The 21,695-nt window shown below is 41.3% G+C and overlaps 1 protein-coding gene across 24 annotated transcripts in view; it reads right to left on the bottom strand.

The window, feature by feature from the left end:
- Positions 1–21,695, bottom strand: part of LTBP1 (latent transforming growth factor beta binding protein 1) — a gene marked incomplete at both ends in the record, with an annotated part of 441,497 nt that overhangs the window by 104,460 nt on the left and 315,342 nt on the right. For 22 of the 24 annotated variants that reach the window (XM_080711765.1, XM_080711776.1, XM_080711766.1 and 19 more), the window contains 4 exons: positions 2,922–3,044; positions 14,615–14,734; positions 18,877–18,999; positions 19,846–19,971. In XM_080711765.1, coding sequence (XP_080567891.1) covers positions 2,922–3,044; positions 14,615–14,734; positions 18,877–18,999; positions 19,846–19,971 — 492 coding nt within the window. The remainder of the gene's footprint in view (positions 1–2,921; positions 3,045–14,614; positions 14,735–18,876; positions 19,000–19,845; positions 19,972–21,695) is intronic. The other 2 variants (XM_080711784.1, XM_080711777.1) reach the window with 1 other exon arrangement.

Here is a 21,695-nt window from a genome sequence, read left to right as displayed (position 1 = left end):
TAGTAGATTATAACTGGAGAAGGTGGGTCCTTGGGGGTGTGTGACCTTAGGGACTGTGCTTTGTCTTTGAATCCCCTTGATTACTGGCTCTCTTGCTTCCAGCCTATGTGATATGAGAGCAAAGCCTTGTTCTCTCTGCTTCCCACCGCCATGCCCTGAGCTCCATAGACCTTGCCTCACATGGACAGAACTCTGAAATCTCCAAAAACCGTGAGCATTCTTTCCTTTAAGTTGTGTGGTCAGCTGTTTTGGATTACAGCAGTGAGAATGTTGACTAAGGCACCCACAGAATGCCACAAGTGACTGGAAACCGGCATCCCAAGGGGTGGCATCAGCTGATGGTGGTGGCATTAATTCCAAAGCTCCAGGAGACCTACCAAAGGGCAGCAGGCTTAACTTGTGTGGCACTGGTTGAAAGCTGGCAGTGGTAATGAGTGATTCACTTGACATGTTGTCCATGTTATACGTTATCCCTGAAGAGTCTAGTCCTCTGATGGTAAAATGACATGAAGTCTGGGAATCTGAGATTGTATACTGCAGACTACATACAAACCACAGAAAGAGACACAAATTTAGGGAAACAGTAAGGAAAAAGAAGATGGCTGTGCAAAGTAAGACGCCCATAAGCAAGTGCCTGGGTCAAAAAAAGCACAGAATATGCAGAGGCCAGCTGTGACAACGACACGGATGGGTCAGAGAATATAAGCTGACCAATGTGACCATGAGAAGTAAATGTGAAATAGGTGATGGTGTAGGGGGGCAGCTCACAAGAGCTTTCTCCAATAAGCACATGAAAAGAATCAGGCAGGCTGGGAAAGAGGAAGACACAGTGACGGGATGGGGCTATAAACTAGACATAGCAATTAAATGAAAGGTAACAAGAACTTGGAGGGCTTGATATTTCACCGACCATTAACCTGGTGTATGGGGAAGAAATAATGCCTTTTAGGTGATTCTCATGTTTAATTGGGTCTGAGGAGATGCATGGCTTAAGTAGTCAGCAGGAAAGCTGTGGGTATGGCCAGGAGCAAAAGGACCAGGGGAAATGGAGCTGTGTCTATTTTAGATGTTTCCCTGGGAATGGCTGGTATTGCACTGTACAAAAGGAGAAAGCCACCAGATTCAGATGCATTTGAATTCCCTACCACCAGAGGAAGACACTCCAAATCTCACAGGACATGTAGATATTCAGTGAGAAAGTAACACCCTAACTATTCCACTTAAAATAAGACATGTCCAGGCATGGTGGTGCACACTTATAATCCCCGTGCTTGGGAGGCGGAGACAGGAGGTTCATGCAGGTTCAAAGCCAGACTCACTGGCTAAAGAGACCCTGTTTCCAAATAAAAAATATAAAAACGGGTCTGGAGTGTAGCCTGGAGGTAGAAGGGTTTCCAGAAACCCCAGTACCACCAAAAACAAAAACAAAAACAAAAACAAAAAACAAAACAAAAAAACAAGACATGTACTTAAGAAAGAAGAAAGTTTTATGTATTTTCTCTTTTTACCCTTTGAAGGAATATGCTTTAGTATAAAAGCAGTGGAAGAAAGGTTACAACCCATAGAACTGATTATAGCAAAAGACCAAATGCTTTAAGAATTATGAAAAGAAATTTTTTTCATATAAAAATGAGAAGTTAGAAAAAACTGTATTTGTCCAACATCTAAAAAGCACCAAGAAAACTGTGACATAGCAATACATTGGAATATTATGCAGTGTTTAAAAATAATACTGAAGCCAGGCGTGGTGGCGAACCCTTGTAATCCCCGCGCTTGGGAGGCGGAGACAGGAGGATTGCACAGGTTCAAAGCCAGCCGCGCTGGCTTAAGAGACTCTGTTTCCAAATAAAAAGTATAAAATAGGTCTGGGAGTGTAGCCTGGAGGTAGAAGGGCTTCCAGGAACCCCAGTACCACCAAAAAATAAAAAATAAAAATAATACTGAAGAGTTATCGGTGGGATATAAAATGCTTATAATATGCAAATGACAAAAAGCAAAAGATGAACACTGCATGTCATTTATACAAATATTTGTGAGATACATATATTTGTGAATAAGACTATGGAGATTAAAATCTTCTTTAAAATCTGCATTTGCAAGCCAGGCTTGGTGGCACATGCTTGTAATCCCAGTACTTGGGAGGCTGAGACAGAAGGATTGCAGGTTCATAGCCAGCCTCAGCTACTCAGTGCGGCCCTCTGCAACTTAGTAAGACCCTGTTTCAAAATAAAGGAGAAAAATAGTAGCTCAAAGGTAGAATGCTCTGGGTTCAATCCCCAGTGCCAAAAAAATAATAATAATCTGCATTTGCTGAAGTTTATAAAATGAGTTGATGTTAGTTTCATGTGTGTACTTAGGTATTAAAACCAGGGGCATTCTACCATTGAGCTATACTCTTAGCCTTTTGAATTTTTGCCTTGAAATAGAGTCGTGTTAGGTTCGTGACTGTTTCACTAAGTGGCTGAGGCTGGTCCTGAAACTGCAATCCTCCTGTCTCAGCTTCCTGACTATTGGGATTACAGGCATGTACCACTGCACCAAGCTGGATGTTGGTTTCTTAACAGCAGTTTTACTGAGAAATAATTCATATGCCATATAGTTCTCCTACACAATATAATGGTTTTTAATATAGTCAGAGTTGTGAAATTGCATGTATCACTTTTATAATAAAAAACTTAAATTGATAAATTTGTAGTTTCCAGGCATTCTCTAAAAATATGCTTTTTCCTTTTTGTATACAGATCTTTTTTGTATTTAACTATAATGAGGAGTACATTTCAAGGATACCAATAAAACATGCCCCAAGTAGCTCAGTCAAAACACAAACACAGGCAACATGGTTCCCTTTTCTAAAGCTCGTCGCCGTAATCTATTCTGAAATGAAGTTCAACTACAGTGGGAACTCCGGCCCCAACACGTACCTTGACAGTGTCTGTGGTCTGGCGTGGGGCTGTAGCCCTTGTGACAGGAACACATGTAGGAGCCTTCGAGGTTGGAACAAGAACCATTTGCACAGATGTTTGGTTCTAGGCACTCGTCCACATCTTGTGGAATGTAGTGTAATGGAAAAGAGAAATAAAAAGAGGAGAGAGGAAGAAAAAAAAAAGACTAAAGTTAAATTTGGTCAGAAATGGAAACAGTAGACCTTCAGAAGACAAGGCAGATTCTTAAAGATAACTTTCAGTTTGGCCCGAGGAAGAAAAGCAGCTGTGAATTGCATGGCCGCTGGGTCCAGACCTTAGCTCACTTTCTAACAGTGACTCAAACCAATCAATTCTGCTGCATGAATAAATGCAGTGCTGAGGGGTGGTGGGGAGGGGAAAGGGTAGCTTTAAAGTAATATCAAAAGTTTCCAAAGAATCAAAGATGGCTTGGAAGCCGGGCATGGTGGCGCACGCTTGTAATCCCAGCATTCGGGAGGCTGAGACAGGAGGTTCACGGTTCGTGGACAGCCTCAGCTGCTTAGTGAGGCGCTCTGCAATTCAGTGAGACCCTGTTTCAAAATAAAGAATAAAAAATTGGGCAGGGGGTGTAGCTTGGAGGTCGAATGCCCCTGGGTTCCATCCCCAGACCCACAAAAAAAAATTAAAAAAAAAGATGGGTTGGGGGTCCATTTAGGGAATTAATGGGCTCAGTAGGATGAGAGGGTAGAAGCAAAGGCCCGAGAGACCACAGGTAAAGTCCAATGCCTAGGGGCAATGATTCTATTAAAACCCTCTAAGACAGCAGTGAATCTGTATTATAAAAAGCAATCTAGGGGGCAATCTTGGGTAGACAGAAAGTCAGATATAGGCCAAAGTAACAGATGTAATAATAACAGTAACAACAACAACAATAATAGGTTATCTTTATAATATACTTACTGCATACAGACACTGAAAGCTTTCCATACACTATCTCAATTAATTCAACAAGATTTATTTGGGCTAATGATTTTACAAAGGAACAAATGCTTAGAGAAGTTTAATAATTTGTCTAACACCACATAGTTTGAAAATGATGGTTCTGAGATGGGAATCCAGAGCCCATCATTTTAACCTGGCAATACATTTCTGCCAAGGCAAAGTCTAATGGTGGAAATGGTTAAAGAGAGAGAGAGAGCACACATGAATTTATGTTTTTTTTTCATTATTTCTTAACATAGTTCTTATAGTGAAAATAATCATGGAGGTTTTCACTCCTATCATTCAATCGACATTCATTATGTTCCTATTAAAATTTTCTTATTAAAAAAAGTCTGAATTCTGTACCCCATTTGAATGTCCTTGGGTAAGTACATGATCTGCCGCAGCAACAGATGCTAGTGTGGCATCAAAAACCACACACTTAAGACAAACAACTGAACGCACAAGTGCCAAAACCACACACACACACAACAGCACAATTTAGGCCAAGTCTTGTATCAGTCTAACACTTACTCAAAACATCATAACTAGAGAGCAAAAAGCAATATGGAAGAATGGTAGAAAAGACTCTCACATGCTTTTTCGTTTTTTAATGCTCACCATGAAAGCAACAAAGGTTTATTTTTTTAATCTTCTTAAGGCAGAGAATCACAAGCACATAGACCACGTAGTCTCAATTTAGCAATCCAGAATTCTCATGGCATTCACATGCACCATATTTTATTAAAACTGTAGTCTACCTTCTTACAATAGAATTCAGAAACAGGGTTATCCTAACATACAGCCAAAGGGGTGTGTGTGCTGGTGCACATTTGTGTTTTGTGTGTGTCTACTGAGAAGAGGCGAGTAATTGACATTGCCTAGGAGTTCTCTTCCTTCACAAAACACCACTAATTACGGTGAACTACTCCTAGGCCATGAAAACAAAAATAGCACTTCCAGACTGACTCATTATCCCCTCTTTCTTTGGTTGTGGGAATCCACTTCTGTAAACACTGGAAGCAAACAACTTGAAAGAAGAAGCCAAGCACTGGAGCCAAAGTAAATAATGGAACAGAATGAGCCCAGACGCTGGGCATGGAAATTCCAGACAGCAACGGGAAAATGTCATGTCTTGTATCTGGTTTGGTTTCAAAAATGTTAACAAGTTCAGAAATGTATGGATTGCTCTCTTTAATTGTTCATGCACCAGAGAAAGTGATTTATAGGACTGCAGAATGTAACAGCAAAGTCAATTTCTAAGACCATATTTTTTTTTCCCTAAAGTAAATGAATGGACATCGCAGATTGCCATTCAGGAGTTCTCTTCCAAACCACTTTTTTTTTTTCTTTCTTAGGTTACCACCATGATTAATGATGAAGCAGAATACAGTAAAATATATAGGCTAGGTTGATGTGTTTATATTTTTTTTTTACTTATTATAAACAAAATTACATGGAACCAGAATCCTGTCAAGCCAATCAATCACATTTATGTAGACAGTACAGTCTTAATTGAATGAGTCCATGGCTTTAACGGAAACGATGTTCTGGAGGAAATAACTATACCCCAACATATCACTAAAGAATTTCCACACAGAAGAAAAGTATCTCAAAATTAGCCTCACTTATAAATATTTTACAGTAAAAATGAAGTGAAATAAAGTCAGCATTGCACCTTCAAGTTTAAACTTGTCTCCTAAATTGCATATGCATGCATCCAGCTGCCAGACTAATGGACATTTCCTTGACTCCTAATGGACATCTCCTTGACATCTTACAGGTGCCTCCAAGTCTCTACAGCTAAAACGGATCCTCTGCATCTGTCTGTCTGTCTCTGTGTCTGTCTCTGTCTCTCTCGCCTTTTTACCATATATTGACTAGCTATTTTCTATATCAATGTATAGTCTCACTATCACTGAAATGCCAAGGTCAGAAACTTGAGAGTTATCCCTTTTAGATTTCTTATTCTCCCTACCCGCCCCACAATTTATAACCAAGTCATATAAATTTACTTTCCAAATATCTCTCAATGAATGAACTGATGCTTCCACTTCGGTTCATTCCTATGACAGCCATGTCCTTTCACCTGGGTTACTGTCATCATCTTTTGTTTTTCAAAGTCTTGCAGTCTGTAATCAATTACCTAGCTGGCATCCAAAGTAAATGCTCTAAAATACAAATCTGGCCAATGGTAATGTTCATCTACTTTAATACTTTTCAGTGATTTCTAGCATTCCTCCATGTAGTCAAGAACAAAAACCTTGGTGATACCAGAGCAGAGGGTCTGACCATTGTAGTTTTTGTTTCTAACCCTTGTGAAGATCTCCCATCAATTATGTGAGAAGCAAGATGATCTCTACCTGGCACACCATTAGATCCCACTATGCTCATCTCACCCCTAAGAGAGGCAGATGATTATGCCTTCAATCCTCCATTATTAGAGCTCAAAACGCATCTACTCTAAGATATAATTGTACAGAATATTCATAATACCCATATTCTTCCAATGCATTTGCATCATGAGTGCAAAAGGCCTTAGTGTTTTACCCCAGGCAGGAAAAATACCATTGTTCACAGAAAAATGAGTTCTAACTTGCAAACAATTAACCAAGGAGCTGTTAGGACAAAAAAAAATTGGCATTCACCATTCAATGAATTAATTGTAACTCCTAGAGTAACAAAACTGTCAGAGGTTGGCAAGGTCAGACCTTTCAGATATGACTTTTAAGGTCTAAGCATCCATCTTTGCATCTCTCATCCAGTCTGCACAAATCCTTCTCATGTACAATGAGCCCTGAGAGACTCTAAGAAATGCCTTGTGGGAATGACATGCAATGCCCACAGAACTTCCTGGGATATCCATCTTATAACCCTATCAGAAAAGGCAGCCAGGATGATCTGCATGACTTGTCCTTACTGAACCCTGGCTGATTATCATCCCATCTTCTTTAAAACATTTCCTCTCATTATTTGAATCATGCATTCCACTGTTCTTTGTTGAGATCAATAGATAGGTCAGTGGTCAATAATTCCCTGACTCCACTTTCCTTCTTCTCTGACAATAAATGAAAACACTATCCTCCCTCTAGCTCCTTGGGTGGCTTCCCATTCCACAGTTTCACAAGTGTCTTTAGATTAGTTATCTTTTTTGTCCCTGTGGCCAAAATACCTGACAAGAACAACTGAGAGGAGCAAGGATTTATTAGGGCTCATGGTTTCAGAGGATCAGTCCATAGTTGGCTGGCTCTAAGGCAAAACATAATGGCTACAGGGAGTAGCATAGGACAGCTACTCACCTCATGGCCGCTGGGAAGCAAAGCTATAAAGGGACCAAGGATATAGTACTGAGGCATGCCCCCTCCTCCAGTCATACCCTACAGCATTACTCAGGAAATCTATTCAAATTATAAACCTACCAATGAATTAATTCACTAATAAAGTTAGAACCCTCATGATTCAGTTATTTCACATCTGAACATTTTTGCATTGCCAATATGTAAGATTTTCCAGGGGACCTTCTCTATTCCAATCATTAACAGTCTCCCAAACTATCCAGCAATCCCACCTTGCTAGTTGTCTCATTACATTGGGATGTAATTCATCTGGATCAGGAATCTTTTTTGGTTTATTTTCCTAATATCACGAAAACATAGGATACTGCTTTAAACTCCACCCTAATGGGGCATGAGCTACCAGGTAGAGGGTCTTTAAGGTTGACTATCTGCCATGTTCCCCCCTAATCTGTGTCCTCTTATACACCTCCTTGGAGTTGGCCAGAATCTGTCCAAGGGCAAAATTTGTACACAATACTTCCTGTACTTGCAAGGAGATGAATCTGTCAACAATGTGAACCAATAATTTCCTGAGGCCATCCAACCACAATTAATTCCTTAGTCACCAACACAGACTTCAGTGAGTGACTGCCATTAGAGCTAGGAAGAAAAAATCTTATTCCAGCACCACAGCTACATAAAATACCTAGAATTAGTACCAACACAAATGTGCCACTACTTTGGGGATTCTTCCATCATTCTCCATACATACTCTTTTATAATGAAGATGTTGGAGAATATATTTGACAGAAAAGTAAGTATGGAAAAATGAGAGACAGATGCTGGTCAGGCCAGGGTGATGAAATGACTCCATCACACTTGAGGTAGGAGACAGCCTCAGGATCTCCAGCCCTCTGTCAACTCAGAGGAAGTTCAACTATGTAGCAGCAGAGCTGCTGACAAAAATCAGTTACACAATCCACAAAGAATCATCACTGCTTTTCAGAAGTGGAGAAAAGCCAAGGCTGTGTACATCCTACAGAAAGAGTCAGGGATGACTTCAGAAAATCAATCCACTAATCCCACCAAATTACCAGCTTATTGAATTGCTGCCCACCGAATGGTGCTCACTCATTGAAGTCTGCATTGGTGACTAAGGAAATAATTGTGGTTGGACGGCCTCTGGGAAAGGACCGCTTCACATGTTGACAGATTGATCTTCTTCAAATTATAGAAAGTAATGCATGGAAACTGTTGCTTTGGAATAAATTCTGGCCAACTCTAAGGGGATGGTAGGTGAACTCTAAGAGGACATGGCCTGGGAAGAACATTCTGTCTTTCAGAAAAACTCAACTCCGGTCACTTATGGTGCAGAGATGAGCCATTATCACTTATGCTTATAAGAGATAATTCCAGCCCCCAGGATCTCTCCTTTCTATAGACTGTTCCTTTCTTGTTGTTTTCACCATATTGATTTGTTCTTTAATTTTCTCATGTGTATATGAGGGGGGTAATACACATGTAATACTGTAAAAAAGAAAACAGTGGATTTACAGATAAAGGATCTGCGTTTCTGTTCAACTACTGCCATTTATTATCTGAGTTTGAATAAGATGATTAATGTGTTTCAAAATCAATTTCCATAACTGTTCTATGGGGCTGATTGCTGTGAGGATCAAATGAAACAAAAAAGTCAAAGTCCTTTATAAATAATATAATAAGTGTGTGCATGTGTGTGTGTGCACGCACGTGCGTGTGTGTGTGTGTGTGTGTGTGTGTGTGTGTGTGTAGGGTGCAGGGTGCTGAAGACTGAACCCAAGAGCATTCTACCTCTCTGAACTACATATCCAGCCCTTTTTATTTTTTTCTTTGAAATAGGGTCTTGCTAAGTTGCTGAAGCAGGTGTTAAACCTGCCATCCTCCTGTCTCAGCCTCCCAAGTACTGACACTACAGATATGCACCATTACACTCAGCTTAATGAGAAGTTTTAATAAAATAATTATCTTTCACATACAGCCATGTACCCTGCCTTCAAAAGCGACATTTATTTTGTTTTTTCCTGTGTCTAGCACCTAGTAGACACTTGGCATCTAAAGGCACACAGTCACTTGCTTAGTAAACAGCCATTCACATATAAAGATTTAGATATAAGGCTGACAAGTGCACATTTTAGAAAATTTGCAAAAGATATGTGTTGTGCTCAGTTGTCAAATTATATACAACAAATAAATGTAATATACAAGTCTCCAATTTCATATAAGTCTAAGAAACTTCATTCATTCCATAAAGGTTTACACTGAATCTTAAGATCTGAAAATGAATTCTAATGTGAAAAAGAACTTGTAGAACAAAAACCTCTCCGTGTTTATTCTGCACCTTCTCTGAGCCTGGTTTTGGTTTGTGACTAACCAGTGTCCAAGTGGGTTAAATGACACTAATGTTTTTGGATGCCTAGGACCTATGAACAAAACTTAAATGGAATTCAGAAAATTATCCTTAACTTAAAGATTAATGACGAAAAAATACTGATAAAAATCCCAGAAACATGGGTTTCCTGGTTACATAGTCTGTAACCAAGTTAGCTACAAAACAAGATGATATATGCATAGATATGATATATGTGTAATTACATATATCCAGTGGGGAAAGATATTATGCATTGTGAAGGCAAGAAGTAAAATGATGTTCTCTGTGGCTCAAGATAATGGAGGCGAAACCTCAGTGGAGCCAAGGAGGGAGGGTTGGGGAGGAGGAAGACTGAGGTTCATTAATGGAAATACTACCACTGACTATGAGTATACATGTGAATATACCAATGTCAGCCTGGGTACTCTGTATTGGGAAGAAGGGAAATGGGGAGGCGGGGCGAGGGCACCAAGTGCTGTGTGCATGTATGTCATTGTTAACGTGATTTACATTATTATCCGAGACTATAATGTACCAATAAAGGCACGAAAATGTTCTCTAAAAAAGTCAAAACAGCAATATTATTATACAAGCCTATTTGTTAAAAATTACCAGTGGCCTTTTAGAGAAGCATTGTGATTCCCAAGAAGTACATTCTAGCTAAGCAAAGATACTAAGAAGTAAAAAGGAAACCACAGCCTTACTTCGATCCATAAAAGAAAATTGCTATCACATAAGTAGAGTTAAAAACTGTAGGACATGAGGTTAAAGAAAGCCAAAGAGCACAGAGTTCCATAGAGAGGTGGGACATGCAGTTTACATGAACAGGAATCAGTTATTACTACAATTTTTAGTACTTCAGGACAAAAGCAATAAAGAAGAGGGTAACATGGCAGGGGAAGAAAGCTTAACACATTGATTGTGTCCAACCTGGTGTCAGGCTTCTCACTCGCTGCTTCTTATCACTTACTTATTTCCAGCAATAAACTCTTCAAAGTTATTCCATCCCTTCTTTGGCATGTGACAGATAATGAAATCAAGCTTCAGAAAGGTCACATACGGCTAACTTCAGGAAACGGAGACCTCTATGTGGAGATACCAAAGATACCTTCAAATAATTAAATATTAGAGCATTGCCTGGGATGATTCTCACCAGGTTTAAATGAAGCCCTCTCTCCACAAGCTAAGAAAAAGCCAGCAAGTGAGTACCTGAGGCTGGCTTCCTTTAAGAGAGGTGCTGGTGGAAGCAGCCAGTTGGAGCTGGCCAGAAACCAGGGCAGAGAAACAGTCAGAGGCAGGATGGAGCGGGCGGCAGGACCAGACTGAGCGTCAGGCCAAGGGGGACAGTGTTGCATGATGAAAGGGGCTCGGGAGAGCCGTAACCCACAACCCAAAAGCAGCAGCTACATTCACAGAGGAGCCAACAAGAGTTGCCAAAAAGCTTAAAGGGAGGATGGGTGAGCGGGGCTGGGAATGACATATTCAAAGTGAAAGGCTGCATGCCTTGAGCTAACACAAGGAAAAGGTCCGGTCCCTCGGACAGCGCCTGCCCACACTGTACCTGTGTATCTATACACCCAGCTCCCGCTATACTTCACAAATCCAGGAGAAGCACTGCTCAGCACGAGCCGGGCGTGTGGCAGGAGCAGCAGGGCACAGAGGCGCGGGAAGCCCGTCAGTTAGTGAGAGAAACCAAAGCCTGCGTGGAACCAAAGCCCTGCAGAATACTGGGGCAAAATGGCAGTTCTACTGGAGTCCTTGAAGAGAAAATATCAAATCAATGTGAAGATAGACAAGTTTAGAGAAAACTTGCCAAATAATGCCAAATTTAGGCAATACTATGTGTGCTGAACATGTATGTGTACACATTTGCTCACATGTACACACACACAGCCACGAGGGGGGAGTGGTAGGAAATGAATACTGGGCTATCTGGAACACGGCAGCCGGGTGAGGGACTCATCCCATGATGACAGCTAATAGATGCCACGTGTCACATACTGTCCAAAAGGAGTCATTAGAGGACATTTTCAAGTGTCAAATGTTCTTACGAAAAATTTTCATTTGAGAATTGAAGAAAAAAATTCTTACCAATGTATCCTAAATTAGCTGGACTATGAGGATATTTTTTAAAAAAAACTGGTTGTGGATAATTGTTAGAGACAAAAACAAGTAAACAGCAAAGAACACCTTGTCAACATATCTGCCCGCCCTGCCCAGCACAGAATCAAACACTCCCTGTCTCTCTCAAGCAGTTTCATTTTTCTTCAGGACACTCAGTATATCCTATGACATGCGCTTCCCTTGCTTACTTGGTAAGCTGGAAACTCTAGCACATCAGAGGGATGAGGGGAGGGACTTTATTTCATACGCTCTCAATCCCTAGTGTTTTGGGAAAACACCTGGCACACAGTAGGTGCTCAGCATACTTGTTAAGTGAACATCTGTAAAGTTGTGTTATGGGTTAGCTCAACTCAAAGATAGGCTTAAGAAGCTTCATCTAAACCAGGTGTGGTGGCACACACCTGCAATTCCAGTACTTGGGAGGCTGAGACAGGAGGATCACAAGTTTGCGGCCAGCTTCAGCAAGTAGTGAGGCCCTTTGCAACTTAGACCCTAAAATAAAATATAGAATACAAAATAATTAAATAAAATAGGGCAGGGGGTATAGATTCGAGGTAGAATGTTTCTGGGTTCAATCTCCAGCATCCCCCCCACAGAAATATGTACCACCTAAAAAGTATTTTAGAGTGCTAAAGCACAAAGTTGAGAACTAAGATGTATATAGAGGCACAATTCCACTAATATGTACTGGGGAGAGGGGTTGGGATCAGAAAGAAATGACACCCATGTATGTATGTATGCATGCTTGTCTCACACTGAACTTCATTATGATGTATAATTACATTAAATATAAGTAAAGAAAGGCTCAAGAAGATAGGGCTGAGCATTCATCAACATTATCAGGCTTTAGCAGAAAATCCAATCCACTCATTGGCTCAATAGGAGAAGGAGCCATGTTGCAATATCTGCTTTTGGTCACACTCAGCTTTTCAACACTTGAAAGCTCTATTATAAAAAATTAAGATGGAAAATCTCTATCAGTCTAATCTGCAAAAAAAAAAATTTAGAACTGCAAGTTCAATATAAACAGCGAACGGAAAAGCAATTACATCATGGAAGAGAGGCTTGCTGTGTAGATTACGCAAAGCCTAAAATTTTACTCAAAGTAGAAGAAAAAAAGCAAACTCTTATTCTTAATAACAGGAAATACATACTTGAGCAATGCAGAAACAAAAGCTATTGCTTGGAATGAGTGGCTAAATGTGTGACTTTGGGTGAATTGAGCAACAGAGAGTGACCTAATATTTCTGCTCATCTGGTTGGCAAAAGGAAAATTACTTTTAAATGAGGTGCTGTGTTTCTGTCGCTAAACTGGAGCAAAATGTTATACAGATACGTTATGAACATGCATAAAGGTATGAGGCTTCATGTAGAATTATTTACATTGAAGAGCAATCACTTGCCAATGTAGTCAGCCCAGTTCCATTAGCAAATTCATGAATCAGGGTTGTGTTTACACTATTGCAAACTGCAGTTATCTAAGGTAGAGTCCAGGCACTGCTCCTGGATCATGCATCGGTACTAAAAAATGAGAACACTAATAGAACTGTGAAACTGATGCCAAAGAGGAAAATTAAAACCAAATGCACTTTCTGAATAGTTTCAATTACATGAACAATTGCTTATCGAATAAAGAACTAGTGAATAAATTATCTTTCTTTTCCACAAAGATCTACATCTCACAATTCCTTTAGTAGATGCTCTTGGGGACAGGGATGGGGACTCAGGAAAGGGGCCACCTGTACCAGCTGCAGTGGTCAAGCAGCTGTTGCTGCCTGGTGATGAGTCCTCTGCCCCCTACTGACCTCCACACCCTCGAAAACATCTAAACATCTCCCCTGAGTTAGCGAATGAAGGTCAAGAATTGAAACTGCATTAGGAGGGCTGCATGGTCCATGCCCTCACTTTACAGCAAGTCTTTTTAAAATATACTTTTATTGATGCATCGTTAATGATTTATATCACGATGGGGTTCAGAGTGATAGTAGCGTACATGGGCACAGCACTTGGTGTGTTTCTTCCTGGGCTCCCGCAGTCTCCCATTCTTTTCTGTCCTCAGCTACACTGGCTCTCTGGAACAGGACCTGCTTCCTCCTCCAACAACCCCTTGCTATTTCCTCTATCTAAAATGTTCTCCCTCCCACCTCAGTTCCCAGTGAAATCTCAAGAATGTTCCCAAGGGAACTCATTCTAGCGTATGATCTGGCAACATCACAGACCCCTCTTCCCTAGCACTGGTTCCATTTGTTGTAAGTTTTACTTGTGAGTTGTTTGGGTGAGAGGAAGGGGTCATTCATACCCTGGTTTCCCTCTCGATATATTCCCCAACTTAGTGAAACTCTGCATTCATGTGGCAAGTTCTTTTGGAGAATAAAGAAAAGAAGGAATGAATGAGAGAGACATTTTACCCACACAGAGTTGTGGCGTGGAGTGACAAAGAGTTCGATGTTTAAGAAAAAGATCACACAGTAGTCAGATAACAGAGAAGAAAAAATAATCAGCAGTAAACTGGGTCACTCCTCTGAGCCACAAGTGCTAAGTTCACTAGTTCTGCTGCGAATTTCCCTCTTTGTTTCCTGTTCTATTGGTCCATCTTAGATTCTTCTTATGCTTCCTCTTCTTTAAGCCTTTGATCTCCACCTCTCTCCTCTATGTAGTGCTTATTATTTTACTTGGTTTTGATAATTTGTCAGATTAGGGATAACAACTTGTCACAACCAGAATGATTTGCTCCATCTAGATGCTTCCTTACATTCTCCATGGCTAAAAAATTCCTTAGGACTCCTCTGAGCGCGATGTAAACTTATTAGAATTCATATTGCTTTTCACTTAAAAGAGGGGCTAAATTTTATTCCAACACTTTATCAGAAAACAGGGCAAGAAGAAAACACAAAAAGTATCGATAAGGACATTAAGGTACCTACCAAGGCACTGTCCATTCCAGCCTCGGAAGCCTTCTGTGCAGGGGACGCACTGGTAAGACCCAGGAGAATTCACACACTGCTCATCTGGACAAGTGCTTGGCGTCAAACACTCATCAATATCTGAAAAATCAGAAAGGTGGGTCACGAACATTTTATCAGAATACCAAAGTGAAATCTTACCCTTTCCACAGGGAGGAAAGGTGTGCTTTATCTTCATTTCGTTGAGAAAGCAGGAACTAGGTGAGACATTGGGTCTAGACTTAAACACATGGCAGCAGTGTGGGGTTCAGTGTACCTGGATTAAGACATTTACACACATTCCAAGGAGAAACCTGGCCCCAGTTCCTCCCCTGGCAGGGCCAGGCCTCTCTGCTCTGGAGTTGGCAGTTCCTCTGGGACCATTTTCTGGACATCGTATCTTTCAAGTAATATCATAGCTTGCCAGAAAGAAATTATAAGGAATAGGAACGAGAGTGAGGAAGTCATATATCCACCTGGGCAGAGGTTTCCTCTGCAGTCAGGGTGCTCAAGGGAAATCCTCACTTTGCTTTATGGACGAAGTTTGAATAATTTAAAACCCTTCAGATGTTAGGAATTCCTTAGTGATAGAGAAAGAATATCAGGAGAAAGCAAAAGCGTCATATGCTTTCAAGATTTTCCAAAAGACATGGTGTGTTTAAATGTCCTACATACCGTACATTTTGTACTGCAAAATTTAGTTCTTAAACCCAAATTTTCATGATTGTATGAATATTCTCTAGTAAAAATACATGGGACTTTTCACATTCACTGCTAACTAAAGTTATAAATAATCAATCTTTTTATTGCTGGGAGAAAAAACATCTTAAGTGTGGTTGGGGCTGTGGCAGAGATATCTAATTCAACAGCATTAGGTTTTTTTTTTTTTTTAAATGGTGAAAACAAGGCCAGGTGCAGTGGTACATGCCTATCTTATAATCCTGGCACTTGGGAGGCTGAGACAGGAGGATTGCAGGTTCAAGGCTAGTCTCAACAATTAAGTGAGCCCTGATTTCTTTTTTTTTTAATTCTTTATTTTGAAACCGGGTCTCACTGAGTTGCAGAGGGCCTCACTAAGTAGCTGAGGCTGTCCGCGAACTGCGATCCTCCAGGTCTCAGCCTCCCGAATGCTGGGATTACAAGCGTGAGCCACCACGCCCGGCTGTGAGCCCTGATTTCAAAACAGAAAATAAAATAGGGCTGGAGGTGTAGTTTGGAGATAGAATAACCTTAGATTCAATCCCCAGTACCTTACTCCCCAATACACACAAGAATGGTAAAGACAAGAAAATTTGGGGAAGCAAGATACATAAGTTACAGAAAAAGTTTAATAGTTTTAAAGAACTGGTGACAAGCCAGACATGGTGGTACATGCCTACAATTCCAGTACCTTAGAGACAGGAGGATCACAAGTTCAAGGGCAGCCCCAGCAATTTAGTGAGACCCTGTTTCAAAATAAAAAATAAAGGGCTAGGCGGTATAGCTCGAAGTAGTTCAATTTTTAATAACCAAAAAAAAAGGAGTGGTAACAATTTGGAAATTAGCATAATTTAAAAGAAGTACTTTTCCTGGAGGTGGATTTTGAATTAAAATATGTAGATTTATTGTCTCAATACAAAATGTGCAGCATACGGGGCCTCTGAACCTACTCAATAAATAGGGCTTCAGGACATAAGCTGAGAAGTTAAAGTGAAAATATATACAATTGTCTCACTAAATAAACAACCTGGGTTTTTGATATCTTTGTTCTAGTAAACTCTTAAAACTCATCTCCCACTACACACCACAATACATTTGTGAACAGATGCACAACTGAAAGAGGCGAAGACGGCACTAACTGAATAAACACCAAGTCAGTGGTGCGTTTTTTTTCTATCAGCGAAAAATTCTTGTCAATAGACAGTGACACACAAGTGTTTTCTTTTTTTTTTTTTTCTTTTCTTATTCTTTCTTTCTTTTTTTTTTTTTTTAAGTCAAATGGTCTGGGACTTCTTGTTCTAAAAAAAAAGATGATGCTTGCCAGTTTCTTTTTCCAAAGAGCATGGCCATCTCTAGATGGGACTTTTAAAAATATAAATACAATGGCTAATGTAGAAGTAACTAAGATGCAGTGTTGAGCGATAGAGATAACAACTGCCTGCCTTTCCCCCCATCTAGAGATGAGAGACTACCTGCCCCGCAATGCTCCCTCAGAAGAGAGTAAGGATAGATGAGATAACGTCTGTAAACCACGATAGGCTCCTTGGAGACTGGTGCTGTTTTTTAAGCAGCTTCATTAGTGACAGCTGAAAAAATTTTCAGCAAGCCAGAAGCCCAAGGACCTTTGGTTCTGGTCCATGGCAGAATTAGAAAACAGCTGGAATGTTTGGCTTCTTCTTATTCTTAAGCTTTTTTTTGGGGGGAGGAATGGATCGTATGATATATCATGTATTCAGGGAACCCTGTAATAGTTCAGCTAAATATGCAAATACTGAATATTGTTGAATATTCTATCAGCCTCCAATTTAGTCCCAAGTTTTTGAAGGTCTTGCCTCCTCCTCTGTATTCTCCTTTCTCTGTTCCGGGAGCGTGTGTAGAACTTGAGGATCGGTAGATGATCGCTTTGGCAGGTGTTGCCAAAGAACAAAATGTGAATCAAACTCACCCCTGCTTTTTAAAAGAACATTCCTTAGCCAGGCATGGTGGTACATGTCTGTAATCTCAGTGTTTGGAAGGCTAAAATAGGAGGATCACAGGTTTGAGGCCAGCCTCAGCAACCTAGCTAGACCCTGTTTCAAAATAAAAAATAAAAAGGGCTGGAGTTGTAGCTCATAGGAAGAATGCCCTGGGTTTCAATCCCTAGCACCAAACAAAGAAATAAACGGACAGCATTCCCCACCATTATAGAGGCCCCGAGGAGAGGAACGCAAAAATGAAAGGAGTCGGGGGAGGCTTAAGGCAAGTAGAACTTGAGAACGAGCAGGGTGAGAGCACGTGCACTTGTGTCCACGACCACCCTGCATGTGGACTTCACCTTCTCACAGCTCCCACGCCACAGTGAAGAATGAATCCCACACATGTGAGCACCCGGCTCAGGTTGGGTGCCTCCGTGGGTGCGGGTTGTGAGCAGACTCGAGTTCTGGCTCTCGCAGGCCCAAGCTGCCTCTCCACAGTGGAGCTCCTTGGAAGAGGAGAGGGGGGCATGACAGGCTGGCGGGTGTCCAGACACCCCTTCAAGATCCAGTGGCATAAAATGCTCCACCTCTGTCTAGATCAAGAGGCCAGTGGGAGAGGCAGGGGGGGCTGCCAAAAACCCACTAATTATCTCCCAGTCCAGGTGAGGATCGTTGTAGCTTTGAAAAAAACCAACGCACAGAGGCCAAGAGACCGCTCAGAGCTGGGCACCTTGAGTGTCTCCTGCTTACAAAAGGCAGACTGCAGGTGGCCAGGTGGGGAACCCCAGGACCAGCACCTGCTCATCCCCAAGCGCCTCAAACACGGGCTCAGAGACCCCTGGGCCTTTGCCCTCGGCTTCTGGGGCAGGATTTCAGCAGAGGCTAATGCACTTCTTCAAGAAAATAATTACCAAAAAAATTTCAGCGCCGCAATAATTTCAGAAAGAACTTGTGCAACCTAGACATCTACACAGACAGAAGATTCTGGCCACAGCATGCAGATGTTTCAAAATGTTTTTCTAATGAGAGAAAACTCATGGCTGTGGTCAGTAATACCGAAATCTTATCATGCACCTCTGGAATCTGCCGGAGTTGGTCAGTGCTTCTGAAGGAAGTCAGCAAGAAAGTCCCAGAAATACGTGTACAAGGAGACAGCCGAGACGAAGGAATGCAACAAGTCGAGAAGGTCGAAACAGAAAAACCCACCCTGGCTCCACCTGCACTCTGCTTCCAGATGCGAGAGCCAGACGCCCTAATTAAGTCTGGGTTAGTCCTGGGATATTTGGCCATTAATTGTTCTAAAGTGACTTCACTCCAAAAACCAGTAAAGGCAGACACCATGGAGAAAAATAATGAGAGTATCAAGATGAAAAATAATTCTGACAGAGCCCCAGAAAGGAGGCGACGAGGCTGTGGATCCAGAGAGCAGGGAGAGCCTGGGCATGCTGGTGTTGCACAGAGTGGGGGAGAAGATGAGAACTGGGCGAGCTGCCTCCCCACCCGGGGCCTGGACCAGCCCTTGTGTGTATGGTGGTGCACGTTCAGCACACACAGGTACCGGCCTCCCGATTCCTCCTCAGCCAGACTCACCCTCACAGCGCCCTCGCTGGGTCATGCGGTACCCGCTGTCACAGTATTCGCACCGGAAGGCCCCCAGGGTGTTGATGCAGTGCCCCTCCCCACAGACGTCCGGTCTCAGGCACTCGTCCACATCTGCCAGAAGTAGGAGACACCATCAGGGTTCGTTTTCCAAAATATCATTTCGAAAACACATCACTTCACACATCTCCTAGCTTGGTTCAAACATAATCATGAAATTACTGATTTCATCAATCATCTCTTGGGATTTTTTTTTTTATCCAGGCTTTAAAATCACATAGTTTAAGCCAGGCGTGGTGGCACACACTTGTAATCCCAGCATTTGGGAGGCTGAGACAGGAGGACTGAGGTTTGTGGACAGCCTCAGCTACTTAGTGAGGCCCTCCACAACATAGTGAACCCCTGTTTCAAAATAAAGAATAAAATATAAAGCTAGGGGTATAGCTCGGAGGTTGACTGCCCCTGGGTTCTATCTCTAGACAACCCCCCCCCAAAAAAAATCACATAATTTAAGCCAGGTGTGGTGGTGCACACTTTTAATCCCAGCATTTGGGAGGCTGAGACAAGAGGATTGAGATTAATGAGACCCTCCGCAACCTAAACTGTGTTTCAAAATGAAGAATAAATAATAGGGCAGGAGGTGTAGCTCAGAGGTTGAACACCCCTAGGTTCCATCCCCAGACCCGCAAAAAATAAAAATGAAAAAATAAAATCACATAGTTTTGTTCCCTAGGGGTTCCAAAATTAACATGGGTGTGTGCCTTGTCTTAACAGATCTTTGACACTTGTCCTTCAAAAGTGGAGGGGGAAAAATCCATTATCTATCTCCCAGGGCCTAGCAGGTTGCTACGTCCTAACAGGTATTTAATAAAACAGTCCAGGTTGTCCGAAGAGACATTGGACGGATGGTATTCTATGATATAAACGAGAGTTTACACAGCAGAAAGACACTGCCATTACCTACACAGCTCGTCCCCTCCTCACTGGCCATAAATCCTGCCGGGCAAATACACAGGAAGCTCCCCTCCGTGTTTTCACAGCGTCCCTGGGAGCAGAGGTGTTGGGCCTGAGTGCATTCATCGATATCTGTCAAGAAAATACACAGAAAAAGATGAAGGTAGTAAAAACTCAGTGTCTCTATGCTGTAAAACACCAGTGATCCTATTCCCTGGGACCACAAACTTCTAGAGACGAGAAGGACGTGTAAAAGGACACATGATCTTTCTCCCCATATACTTGAAGGATGGTTAATGGTAGAGAAGTGGTTTGTTGTACATTGCTTCAAAGGCTAAAACTAAAAACATCCAAGGCAATGATGTTTCAAAGAGATGGATTCCAGGCACACGCAGGGCTCTGCTGATAACTGGGATCACCCAAGCACCGGTACTTGCTTCAGTGCGAGGGTCAGAGACCCTCCCACTATGGACATGTGTGGGCTGGAGCAGGATATTCTGTTGCCTTTCCTACTTAATATTTTAGGTTCTAAAGGTGAATACACATGATGTACATGAATGAAAGGGAAACGGCCATGTTATAGAGCAGGCGCCCCCCCACATACATGCACACAAAACGCACGCATATTAAAGTAGTATTAGATATATGCCTTTGTTGTTTACTTATTTTTCCAATGTCATATAATGTAATGCTAAATTTTCCTTTTCTCAAAAAAGAGAAATTTAGAGTTAACATGCGTAAGTGATTTACTTAATATTTACATATAATATTCTATTATAGCTATTTCAACTTTGTGTGTGTGCTTGTGTGTGTATTTGTGTGTGTGCTTGTGTGTGTTTGAACGCAGAGACATTATATCTCCAAGCTGTACCCCCAGCCCTATTTTATTTTATTTTGAAACAGGGTCTCACTACGTTGTTGAGAGATTTCACTAAGTTGCCAAAGCTGACCTCAAACCTGCAACACTCCTGCCTTAGCCTCCCAAGGACGAGGATTATACACATGCATTACTGCACCCGGCTTATTATATCTTTCATTCCAAAGAATCATGCATAAGATCCCATATTTATAAATTCATTAATAGCTTCCTGTCAGTGCACAGGTAGATTGAATTTAGAAATGACATTTTACATACTTAAATAAATTCTTTATTATAGCATATGTCAGCATGCTTGTTGCTAAATACATGTTTGTAGGAAGCACTTTCTAGAGCTCTTATTTACTACATGTGAAAAAACTTTTGTAAATTATCCCACCTTTAATAAATGTATTACATGTGGCAAGGTAAGTGGCTTTGAATAAAGACGTAAAAGAATTCCAGGAGTATGGTAAACCTTTTTTTTTTTTTTTACTAGCTTCCTTAAGTAAGGTATAAACACTTACAATATTAAACATTAAAACAATAACATTTTCCTAAGACCATTAGATTATTTTAAAAAACTTTTTTGTGTGTGGTACTGAGGATGGAACCCAGGGGCATTCTACCTCCGAGCTCTACCCCCAATCCTATTTTTAATTCTTTATTTTAAAACAGGGTCTCACTGAGTTGCAAAGGGCCTCACTAAGAAGTTGAGGCTGACCAAGAACCGTGATCCTCCTGTCTCAGCCTCCCAAATGCTGGGATTACAAGCGTGTGCCACCACACATGACAAAAAAAAACCCTTTTTAAATGTGCAAATATCTTCTATTTAATAATTATATCTAATGTACATGATGTACATTCACAAACATATCAAAGTCAACCACTAAGCCAAACATGAGAAGGAAGAAGGGGGAAGGAATGGGGAGGGAATTGGGGAAGGGCTAAATGAGTGATGTGTGCATGTGTGCCTCTACCATCCTGTCCCCCATTGAGA

This window comes from Muscardinus avellanarius, assembly GCF_963383645.1.
Source record: "Muscardinus avellanarius genome assembly, chromosome: 15".
NCBI lineage: Eukaryota > Metazoa > Chordata > Mammalia > Rodentia > Gliridae > Muscardinus > Muscardinus avellanarius.
The sequence above is the reverse complement of the archived record's forward strand: the minus strand, read 5'-3'. Positions and strand labels throughout refer to the sequence as shown.